Below are 12,801 nucleotides of genomic sequence, written 5' to 3' on the forward strand. Positions count from 1 at the left end.
AAAAAGTCCAATCCGCAGCAGCTCCACCTCACAACTTACAGGACTTAAAGGATCTGCTGCAGACATCTCGGTGCCAGATACCAGAAGGCACCTTCAGAGGTCTTGCAGAGTCAATGCCTCGGGGGATTGGAGCTGTTTTGGCAGCATGTGGAGGTCCAACAGCATATCAGGCAGTAAAAAACCTTTTTTAAAATAACACATTACAGGAATTAATAAGAATATAATTTATTTTTCATGAACAGATATTCATCAACAACATACTGTGCAAACACAAATTGAAAATAAAAAAACGTTTTATAGATGAGGATGACTCACAGCTTTAAGTGTAACATGGGTACATATTGACTAGCACACGCCTTGAATTTATTGGCTGATTGATGGACTGATTCTTTAATTACAGACCTTTAATTACCATACTTAAATATGTCCCACACTAATACCGAAATAACGTACTGAACAAACACCAAACAAACCTCAGAGTCAGACCCAGAGTCAGAAGAGTCAGCTCTGATCAGCACTTCTACAGCTTTTTTTTTTTTAATAATCCCCTCCCTCTTCCTCTCTCCAGTCTCCACTCCACTGCCTGCAGTCTAGCCATGTCCAGATCTCTAAATTACTGGCATTGACTTAATAGCCCCAAATGACAAAGAGTGCTCTCTTGTCTCGTTCATTGCTGGTGCGCCGTTCAAAAATGACCTTTTTAATCCGAATGTAATCCAACCAGATTCACTGGCAGGGATTGTGAGAGCACTCTCGACCCTACGCCATAATGAACAAGTGGATTTTTGAATAGAGAGCAGTGCTTAAAGGGGTTGATGACTACAATAGAACGATTACTGAATGAACACGTTCCGACTGAATCCACATGCTACTATGAATAGTAATTTGGCCTCGGTATTTAAATGATGGCAGGTGTAATAAACGCACTTTAAGAGCTGATTTGTACTGCCAGATGCTCCGAGAACACTTGTCAAGAGTTAAATTTTGTATTTAAAAAAAACAAAAAAACATCTTCACTATGGGAGGAAAGGGAGAGGTCTTTCTTCAGAAGATATAGTAGTACGAGTCAATAAAATATTTCTGATCTGAAGGAAGAGCAATGGTGAACGTCACATCTGTCCATTTCTGCTTGTATATTTGTGTTCCTGAAAGTAAGACACGAGGCTGGTGGTTTCCTCGTCCTCTAGTCCTTTTCAAGAATGGAGGAGATGTGACAGGTCCATATTTGATTGAAAGATGGCAGATAACTCTTTAGAGAGCAGATTGTGCAAGGCCATGCCATCGTGAGCGTACACCCAGCGCTCTCCTGTCCAATCGTAACGTTTCGGCCCACTGCAAAAAAACAAAACAAAAAAAACAATGCAGAATCATCACTAGATGACAGGATATGCCAACATATGGCTTTGCAGAATAATGTTTCCTAAAAGGCTGCATTAAATTCATATAAGGGCCAGCACTGGCTCGAAATACTAGATCTACTGATGTACGACAGATCTAGCAACCTTGACGTGTTCAAGTTTGTTGCCATGATGCCTGTGATGTTTCGCATAACTTGGTAACAGAAGCTTGCAGAAGTTACTGTGAGAATGTCAGTATCAAGTATCAGCCCATAGTCAGACCTCTGAAATAAGTATCATAAGAAAAATGGCAAAAATGAGACCAGTGCATTCCTACTTTCCCCTTTATATCTTGCAGCTGCAACACCAAGAACTGAATGACCTGCTTTAAGTAAGGAATAAAACACTTAGAAGTATGCTGTTATAGGAAAATAATCAATGACTGGGTGGTGTAATGCAGCCTGACGTGAAGCAGAGTTATTACATGTTCCAATAACAGCATTTTCCAAGGTCATTTATTCCTCTTATACCACCGCGATCTGTCAAAGCTAATAATTACTTATTAAAGAACGACACATTTTTATTTTTATCCATTTATAGTTACATTTAATGTTGTGGTACGTCTGAGAAACAAGTTAGTTCCTGTTATCACCTGGAGTTAATATGAAAAAAATACAGCTTGTCACATTAGTGAGAAAGCTGTCCATTCTAAAGAATTTCCCATGTCAGAAAAATTGCAGCTTTACTTCTGAGTGTTAGAAAGTGCTGACACTGGAGACTCCTTCCAAAAATTCTAAGTAACCTCCTTCAGAAACCTTCACCATATCAATCATTATACATTTTTAATTACGCGATTTAGTGTTAGTTAAGCCCAGGGTTAGTTGTTACTATAGAAACGTATTAGACGGTGCACATGAACGTAATGCTGTAGATTATTTCTGGAAACGTTTTCATAATTCTTTTCTGAAACAGAGAGAAACAGGCTGAGCTTTGCACAGAAAATAAAAAGCAGATTTGCTTGCCTTATAGGAGAGGAGAGCCAAATCTGTCTGTTGGGTGTTTGTTTATTGATGACGTAAGTGCCATGATCAGCTCCTACTTTCACAGTCAGGACACCACTCTGTGGAGAGCAGAAAGATGATGAAGATAAAGGTTACTTCAGGAAACACATTACTTTAAAGGAATACTTCATGTCCGTATGCTAACACTGAGTCGAAGGTGCTGATGAGAGCATTTGCTTATTACCTGACCTCCTATTTTTCATTTATTATTAGCAATTCCGGTGTGAAATTTTGCTTTAATCTGTTTGAAGTCACTAGTTTAGAGTGAGTAAGCTTTCTTTTTGGGAAAGCTTGCCAGGAAGGTTCACAGGGCATCTGGATGAGACTAGGTGCACACCAGGACTGGAAATCCCGCAGGACGCAATAAAAAAAAAGTCATATGAACGGAAGGTTTCTACTTTCAGGTGGGTGTACACAAGTAGTCAGATATGAAGCTCAGTTTCAGGGTTTAAGGCGGAGGTTTAAATTAGGCTACTAGTTTATTTATATTTGAAGAAATAGAACCAACTACATTCATTAGAAAATATCATGGGCAGGTACGAACACAAATAATACTGATACTGATGATACTGATACTAATAATAGTTGAGAACAATTATGAACTGAAGTGATGTAGCTGAGGTTGAGGAACTGTCAGGGCCAGAATTCGCACATCATGCTGACAATGCTGATATTTTTACCTCTGGGGCATAGTGGTAGCGTTCATATTTAATTAAAGAAACAAAAAAGGTTTTAGGCCAATCCCACTTTGGGGTTAAATCCCAAATATGGATACAGATATGGATATTTAGAGCACTAAACAGATACAAATAACACTGTGTTGCACCGCTAATTTGGACTAAGAAAAAAAAAACCTCACAGTACTGCTCATTTATTCAATTTATTCTTATACAAAACACAATACAAGAAGACAAATGATTTTAAGCATCTATTACATTTCTTTTAATTAACATCACTGCTCATGTGCCTTCAGGCCATCTCTCCAAACCCTGGCTCGACTCATGTTATGGATTCCTGATGAACCCATTTCCATTACACACCTGTGGAGAGACTTGATTAAAAGAGTTTTCCTTGGGAAAAGGACGAAGATTTATTCGTCTCCTCACATCCTTGAGGTGAAAATTCAATGAGGTGATCGAATTTCGGGAATGACTGATCACAGAGTAAGTCACTTCCAGTTAGTGCCATGCAACAGCCAGGAAAAGGAAGAGGTGTATGTGTGTAAGAGGTGCTTATGCTCGAACAAGTCCTCCTGCTGCCATTTGGACGAAGAGAGAGAGAGAGAGCTGCTGAAATGGGAATATGCTTCAGCGTCGGCTCAGAAAAGCAGCTGTCGGATCGTATGATTTAAAAATTGACAGCATTATTAAATCATCCTACTACAGGCGACATGACGGGAGGCAAGAGAGGATCTAGCGCCTTTCATATCGCGTGGAACATTTGCGCTATATAGGGAACAGCAGTGTGTGTTGGCTGCGACGTGGGGTTGGGGGATGTGAGTGCAGAATCTCACGCCTCCACACGGGAGCTGACAGGAGACTCCCTCTCTGACATTTATCTGGATGAGAAGGAGGGAGGACAGAGGGTGTGAACGACCAATCAACCTGTCAGCACACCGTGCACACATCACACTTCCACCAGCCACTGCAATAAACCAAGGTGCAAGCAAGAGTGTGTTAGGAGTACACCTATTCACACAGCTTATTTGACTTGCTTCATATCTCCGTGGCAGGTCTCACTATGGATCCACTGGGTGGAAGAAATCTTACTCTGCTCCTGACACACAAGGCGTCCCTCAAGGTTCAGCTCTTGGTCTGCTTCACTTCATCATCTTGGTCAAATTTGGTCTAGTTTTCGCAGTCATTGAGATAATCCTCACATCCATGTCAGTACTAGGTCAATCCCAGAGGTCACACATATCACTGTCATGTGTCTATGATTGCAAATTTTATGATGTCTATCCTTTTTGGAAAAAATAAGCAGACTTCTATTTTGCAAAGTCTTTCTTGAACTTCTGGAATAAGACACAGATGGAAACCCTTTTTCAACTATTTTAATGTAATTTTTCATAGCTACAGTTAAGCAAAACAACAAATACAACCGATATATATGCACTAAGGCATTGTGTGTTGCAAATCGCGATACGGCCTTCGGGGTTCAGGCCTTCGGGGTTCAGCGGGTGAGAGCTCTGACTGGTGTACGGATTTTAAGTTGTTTTTATTTGGCTCGTTTTCATTTTTCATTGTGAAATAGGAATGCGATCCCTGTGATCAGAAAGAAGCTTCTCATAAATTAAGTAAGGAATAAAACACTTGTGGGCATGCTGTTATAGGAAAATAAGCAACAGCGGGGTGGTGTGATGTGTTAACACCCCAAACTGCACATCCCTAAGTGTTTTATTCCACTTATACCACAGCCAATGATGACAACATTTATTTCATTAATGACTGAAATATTATGCTTTTTAACTGTTTATAGTTACGTTTAAGGTTGCGGAACATCCACAAGACAGGTCAGTTCCTGTTATCACTTATGTTACAAACAGTTGTTCCCTCAGTAGCCTCTCTTTCTCTCTCTCTAGATTGTTAAAATAAAATAAAACACAGGAACAGTAAAGTCCTCTGTCCTGAAAACTCTCCTATGTGGGAAAACATATGGATTAATACAACTTGCAGATTATGTACATCTTTGATTATGTAGGTGATCCATTATACAAGTCCACATGAATGAGCTGTTACAAAAGAAATGCTAACATGTTAGTGCATTAATATAAACCTGTAATTTGCCTTACAGCCTGAACTACTGTCAGAGCTGCTGTTTTAGCAAATTAATCAACACCTTCTGACCAATTAGATTCAAGAGTTCAACAGTACTGTGGTATAAATTATATAGCTTAGAATTTAGTCAATAAACATAAAAATTCAAAGCAATTTAATTTAAAAAAAATCCATATGATATGGAATCAATGTCTTATAGATTAAAATCAAAACAAAACAAACTATTTCCTATTTCCACACAGGCCTGGATAAAAATTAATTTTTTCCTTAGCCATTGAACGTGCTCAGTTTTGACATTTTACACACGTTTACACAATTTCTGGAGACCGTTGTGAGTTTGATTGTTTCTCCCCCCGGATGGACAAAAACACAGGTGCACCGCTTACTAACGTGTCAAGGAAAGCTAATCAGTCTTCCTGATAGTAGCTGTCAGTAAGGAGACGGAGCTGACAGACTCTATATGGCAGGTCATGTGCTTGACGCGACACTGGACATGTTCTGATATCACATTAATGCAATGCCGGGATGATGGCAAGTCAAGCTAAACTTACGAGCCATAAAACAGCACAGACATTAAAGTCTCCTTTAAAAACAATTTGGGTCTTAGACTGTGTCAGGAGCAGTGTGAATACAGGAAAATGATCACAATATGTTTCTACAGTGACTTTAGACATGCGCTTTTGACCTGCTTTGTGAGATGAGGCTAAAAATGAGTCAATGTACTACAAGGCACAAGACTTGCAACAGAAAATAACATCTGTGCTGTGGCACTCTATTGAGTTGCATCTACTACAAAACCTGACATGCTGCATTCTTCAACACTGTCCCTTCATAAATCCTGCAAGAGACATGCATTACCTCAGAACAGCTGAACAGAAACATCCTGTTTGTGATAAACCTTCTCTTAAAAGGGTCACTGCACTCTCTCTCTCTCTCTCTCTCTCACACACACACACACACACACACACACACACACACACACACACACACACACACACACACAGAGAGAGGAAAACCCTCCACTTCCATGAGAAAATGTGGAAAAAGGCCAGCATTCAATTTTTAAAGCCTTGTTCTAAAATTCAGTATCCATAAAATGCATGTAAACTCAACAGTTTTGACCCGAAACAGCCAGAAAAATCTTTATTAACTAAGCAGACTAAGCAGAGATGCAACAAGACAGAAAATTCTTGTCCGACATGGAATTTTAGGACAATTTAGGATGAAAACCAAAAGCGAAATCCCATATTTTCCTCCTTTAAAAGCTCTTGGTTTTAAAATTAAGGCACAAAATTAGATTCATTTTTCTTGCCTTTTAATTAGGATTTTGACTGAAATTTAATTAAATAAAAGAATTAACTTTATCAGTTATTTACAAATCAACAATTATTTTCATAGTAAATTGCATACAATTCTAATCCAGCATTGCCAAAACCATGCATAAGTATGAATCAAATGGTACCAGGACAAAAATGTAGGCAACACAGATCAAGTAATGTCTTGCCTGATGTCTTTCCAGCAGAAAAACCTGCCTCAGTTTACCGTAAACCAGCTTTAGATTTTAACTGACAGATCACAGTTACCAGGCCAAGACCATGTTTGTCAACACAAAATAATTAAAAATAGCAAATACTGGAGAATACAGCCTAATCTGGCAACCCTGATCAAACCGCTCCTGCATGATTAATCTATTAGCTATTTCTAATTCTCATACTTGGGATGCCACATTTAATCTATAAAAAAATAAAAAATAAATAAAAAAACGTATGCTGCACAAACAGCATAAATTAGTGAATGAGTTTGTGACTTAACCATAAAGCATTAAAAAAAAAAAGAAATTGTTAATTTTGTTAATTTAACTTGTTGAACTCTGCTTTTTAGTATCCAGTCTATAACCAGCAGTGTCCCATTTACGGCCTGCATCATGAAATCTCATCTCAGTGGCCTGTTAGTGGGTCAGAAAAGTCATGTTTCTCCTCAGATGCACTGGAATCTGACCTGGTTTTACACACCACCTGCTGAGCTCTGACTGACCTGAATCAAGAATCAATAGCGACTAGAGAGGAACAGCAGTCTGTACAACACAAGAGGTTTTTAATATGTGGCAAAGTATTTTTTTTTTCATATTGTGCAGCTTTAGTTCATATAAAATGCACAAAACTGCACATGTTTAAAAAATATATGGATTAGGTGTTAGGAATGAACTGTCAGGGTCAAGGTTAGGGATGGGTGATATGACAAAAATATCATATCACAATACTAGAAGACATTTTTAAGATACACAGTATATTTCATGATGTATACATGTAGCATTGTATCATAACGGAGTTCAATAATATTTTAATTTAATGGCTACATAAATAATTGATTTAACAAAATTTCAATTCAAAATTGAAAAATCAAGTTTTAAATGTTTAATACAAAATTTTAACAACTCACCGGCTTCCAATCAGAGAATTAATTATTTAAAAAAATAATGAATAAAAACAATTATGTCATAAAAGTGTATTATGACTGACAGAGGCAGCCAGAAGTGAGCCTGTAGCTGGAGATCTAAAAGCGACACTGCCCTTGAGCAACTCCCAAAGGAAGTACACCCTGAAGCTGTACTTCCTTTCATGTATGAAAAGTGTGATCAAGATAAGAAAAGAGAAAAAAATATGCTATGTCGCAGAACAGTGGCCAGTACACTCCCCCTGGGTCATTAGACTTAAATTTGTAGATCGACAGCGGCACCATGTGGACATTTAGATAAAGTGCACACATCATCATGCAGTGAAGGACAGAAGCGCTTCCTTAATTATATCAGGTTTTTTTTTTTTTTAATTTACTCACAGAAAACACCACGTCATAGTCAGGCGCAGTGAAGCTCTCATCAGTGAGATCCTCAAAATATTCTGCTAGTGCATCCAGCGTCTCATCGGCCAGCTTCTCGTAGATGGCTTCTGGCAGCTCCCTGTCAAGCAACACAGAGGGGGAGAAAAAAAACAACACAAAGCATGACACAGTGGGCCATTTAACATTTAAATCAGGGGTATTTGCTGTATGTCCATTTCAGCTACATAGTCCATGTAGTATGTGGTCTGTATGTAACTTTCCCATGCAGGAATATATACGCTATATGGTCAAAAGTATGTGGACACTTGACCATCACACCCATATGTGGTTCTTCCCCAAACCATTGCCACAAAGTTGGATGCACACAATTGTCTAGAATGTCTCTGTATGCTGTAACATAAAGATTTCCCTTCGCTGGAACTAAGAGGCTCAGACCTGTTCCAGCATGACAATATGGCTCTGTGCACAAAGCGAGCTCCATGAAGACATGGTTTGAGAAGACTGGAGTGGAAGAACGCGAGTGTCCTACACAGAGCCCTGACCTCAACCCCACTGAACACCACTGGGATGAACTGGAACACCGACTGCACACCAGACCTCCTCGCCTGACATCAGTGCCTGAACTCACTAATGCTCACTAATGTGGCTGAATGATCACAAATTCCCACAGCCATACTCCAAAATCTAGTGGAAGCCGTCCCAGAAGATTATTATAACAGCAAAAGGAGACTAAATCTGGAGTGTGATGCTCAGGTGCCCGCAAACCTTTGGCCATATAGTGTAGTATGTGGTCTGTTTGTAACTTTCCCATGCTGAAATCTATGTGCACAGACCTACTGCATACGAGGAACAAAAACTGCGAATACTTTATTTTATATATTTCAAGTTTATTTACAGATTTAAGTGATTGTGAGATATGTGATAGGGATTAAAAGCCATGCACTGATTTACCTGGACTGAAGTGCGTTTTCTTCTGCAAGGGGAACGGTCAAGTAAAGTCCTCTTCTTTGTACGTGTCCATGTGCAACATCCGTCCACTGAAGTAATAAGAAATGGAGTCCATTTCAGATTGCACTATCAAATAATTTTGCACATACTTTGTCTATTCAGGCATAAATTATAATAGGTTTTATAATACTGTTATTAGCATCTATATAAATAATCAAAGAAAAATATGTTCTTATTAACTCAGGCATGAAAATGCACTCCATACATGCATTACTATACAACTGCAGCACATGATGAAGACGGCTAAAATAAAGCCGGACTCGCTTTTCATCAGCATCTTAATAGATATAAGAGTGTACGGCTTCATTACTACATGGACGTTACTCTTACAGCTCTGGTGGCCCATGAAGCAGCTGGATTAAACTCTGGCCTTGCTGAGTTAGTGCTATAAAATCCACATCCTGCCTGTAAAAGAAAAGCAAAACAGATTAGCACCAAACAGCTCCATGTGCAAGAGAGATCAGCTTGAATTTACGGCTATTTAAGATCCATGAATCACACAGGAACTGAACCGATAGTAAAGCTCAAATCTATTAAAGGAGTCGACTCATTTTAGGAGATCAGACGTATCTGGAAAAACCAGCTGGGTGTCAGAGAGGATCATTTTTATTTTAGCTGTGGCATTCGTACCTGAACTATATTGCACTAAATTGAAAAAGAAAACTGAAAGCAAAAAGTCCCTGAAACAAAGAAGAATTAAAAATGGCTTCATTAAAGACAGAGTCACAGACTTTCTGAAACCAAACCATGTTTAATTAACAAGAAATTACGACTCACATTACTTACATGAACCTCTGTCTCATTTCAAATACAGAACATATCCAAGACAAGACGTCTGAGATGCCATGCTCATGCATTTCCGGCACCACTAATGCAGTTATTACATTAGTAGTAAACTAGTCAGGTGTGAAATGATGAGTGAGTGAGAGTGAGAGAGAGAGAGAGAGAGAGAGGGAGGGAGAGAGATCAGCTTTTCAGCTAGTTGCACTTTGTAGGTTGATAACTGTAGCCCGTGGTTTTTGTTCTGCAGCTGTCTCACACCTCCAGGGTCGGCGCTTCTATTCTGAACATGGTTCGATCCTGAGCTCGGCTACGAAACCGTGTGGGTTTCATCCAGGTTCTCGAGTTTCCTCCCAAAAACATGCCAGTAGATGAGCTGGCTACGTTAAATTGCCCCTAGGTGTCAATGTGTGTGCCTCAGGATGTATTTTCTCCTTTCTCCCCAGTGTTCCTGGGATATCCACTGACCAGAATAAAGCGCTTACTGAAAATAAATGAATGAACCATTTGTGATGCATGTTTAGTCCGTCTTTCTCTCACCGTCCAGTCGATAGCAAGCAGCAGAGGATCACCTCTCATCAGGTGGTGGATCATGGGGTGGATCATTTGGATGGTGGATCATGGGGTGGATCATTTGAGTGGTGGATCATGGGGTGGATCATTTGGGTGGTGGATCATGAGGTGGATCATTTGGGTGGTGGATCATGGGGTGGATCATTTGGGTGGTGGATCATGGTCGTGTTTGTGGTTTGGGAGGAAATTGGGGCACAGGGATCAGCTACACACAACACTATCATCCACCACCTGAGTACAACAACCTCTGCATCCGTAAAGCCACGGGTATTGTAGACGACCCCTCCCATCCCTCTCATGGACTTTTTACCATTTTTCCTGCCATCTGGCAGAAGGTTCCGGAGCATCCGTACTACCACCACCAGACTTCACAACAGCTTCTTTCCTGAATATCCAGAACATTCAACACAGTGCTTTACAGACAATTGTCGCACTAGCTTTTCCACCTGTGTATGTATTGTTATTTGTGCACTCATCTCACACTGTTGTGTATCCTCACTTTATGTAGTCCTGTGCAGTGTGGTATGGTATTGTTCTGTGCTGCATCATGGTCCTGGAGAAACTGCAATTTGTTCCAATGTATAAAAGCTGTACAGAATGACAACAATAACCTACTTGACGTGACGTGAAGTACTCAGGCTGTAGAGGAGTATGGCCCTGGAGAACCCCCGTCCTGCATATTTTATTGTTTTGCTTGCTCATCTGATTCAACCCAGGTGTTAATTGTTGAATCAGGGGTGTTGGGAGCAGAGAAAGCACTCAGATGTGTAGGACAGGAGGTTCTCCAGGACCAGGGTCAGGAACCTGTAGGCTACAGTGAACTGCATGGTGCACATGGGTGCAGGTTTCCCTGATCAAATGGCAATCAGGTGAGATTCAAGACAAGTGTAAAAAATAATGGACTGGCAACTCAGGGTGTAATCTAAACTCTAATTAGGCACAAGAAGTGTTAATAGCCTGAAAAAAGAGAATGTTTCCAAACATATCTTTCTGTAAACAGGTCATCTTCGGTAGCTTGCTGTTTTATCTACACTAGCTGAATGTTTCAGTCTCGTGCTTGTTATCTGATGGCAGTTCATCCTCCTCAGAATCTAGCAGACATTGTCCTCTCCTTTCCTTTACTCACCTTTACTTCTTTTCTCCTCCCTCCAGAGGCGAGTGAAGATGATGTGGACACACGCTGAGGACATTTCCACCCACTCGTCAGGAAACACACACACACACCGCGAGCTTTATTTGTTAACCTTGACATATTGTAGGATGCAGCCCTGCAATACGCGCGCGCATGGTCTGACGAGTCGAGACCGGAAAAACCGGAATCATCTGTCAGGCGAGCAGCCTTCAAAATAAGAGTCACCCAAAAAAACAACAACACGGCATTTTAATGAAACATAGTTACACGTCGTATCTTACTAGATAGATAGATAGATTTAATTCACAAACATCATATTTGGAAGAAAAGACCAACCTTCAAAATTACTATTAAGCATTTCAGTGCAACATAGTTACATGCCTTATTTTATTTAAAAATAAATAAATAAGATTGTCAGCGAAATATCACTAGATATTAACATATTCTATTTTCAATTTTCAAAATAAGAGTCACTTCATTGCAATACAATTACATGCCATATTTTATTATAAAGAAAGAAAGCAAGCAAGATAGAAGGAAACAAGAAACACAGCAAGTCACCAGATGATGTTTTATTTGAAAGAAAGAAAAGAACAATTTTCAAGTCACTGAAAAAAATACTACTAGGCATTTCAATAACAGAAATTAAATAACATTCTGCATTTAATTAGAAAGAAAGAAAGAAAGAAAGAAAGAAAGTCGCCAAAACACGTCATATTTGAAAGAAAGAGAGAAGAGACCAACTTTCAAAACAAGAGTCACCAACCAATACTATTATGCGTTTCAATGCAAAACAATTACGTTCTGTATATTAAAAAGCAAGAAAGAAAGCAAGCAAGAAAGAAAATTATGAGGAGGGGTTGTCTCCATGGGAAGAGTTCTGGACATATATTACTGTAAGGTCTCAAACTGAATAGACAACTATTTTGTGTTCTGTCTTGCATCGTATTTTATTACATGGTCAAAATGTGCCTGTAAAAATCTGTAACCTTGCATAATTATGGTAATGTTGTATTTCTGTTACCCGTCAGCCTTCCAAAAAAAAAGCAATAAAAACTTCAATTCAAAAAAAAAAAATATATGACAAGGCAAACATGTTTTAACTGAAAGCGAGTAGAATGGCTGTGCCAAAAAAAGGAAAGAAATTGAGAAACTAAATAGTATTCAAATATGATTTGCCTACACTGTCTACCATGTTAGTGGTCCTGATGTGTGTGTATATATTTATATATGAAACTGTAGATCAGTGTGTCCCCAGGACTGAACTTGAGAGGCACTGTGCTGACAGATGCACT

The 12,801-nt window shown here is 39.3% G+C and overlaps 1 protein-coding gene across 1 annotated transcript; it reads right to left on the reverse strand.

Annotated features, from left to right (window-relative positions):
* Positions 1–209: 209 nt before the first annotated feature.
* On the reverse strand, positions 210–11,693 carry fxn (frataxin). Its single transcript, XM_026928579.3, has 6 exons — positions 11,501–11,693; positions 9,352–9,426; positions 8,965–9,050; positions 8,011–8,131; positions 2,360–2,457; positions 210–1,332 (listed from the first exon to the last, which is right to left on the reverse strand). The coding sequence occupies exons 1-6, from the start codon at positions 11,624–11,626 to the stop codon at positions 1,194–1,196; spliced, it is 645 nt and encodes a 214-aa protein (XP_026784380.1). The 5' UTR covers positions 11,627–11,693; the 3' UTR covers positions 210–1,193.
* Positions 11,694–12,801: the final 1,108 nt, after the last annotated feature.

This window comes from Pangasianodon hypophthalmus, chromosome 8 (assembly GCF_027358585.1).
Source record: "Pangasianodon hypophthalmus isolate fPanHyp1 chromosome 8, fPanHyp1.pri, whole genome shotgun sequence".
Taxonomy (NCBI): domain Eukaryota; kingdom Metazoa; phylum Chordata; class Actinopteri; order Siluriformes; family Pangasiidae; genus Pangasianodon; species Pangasianodon hypophthalmus.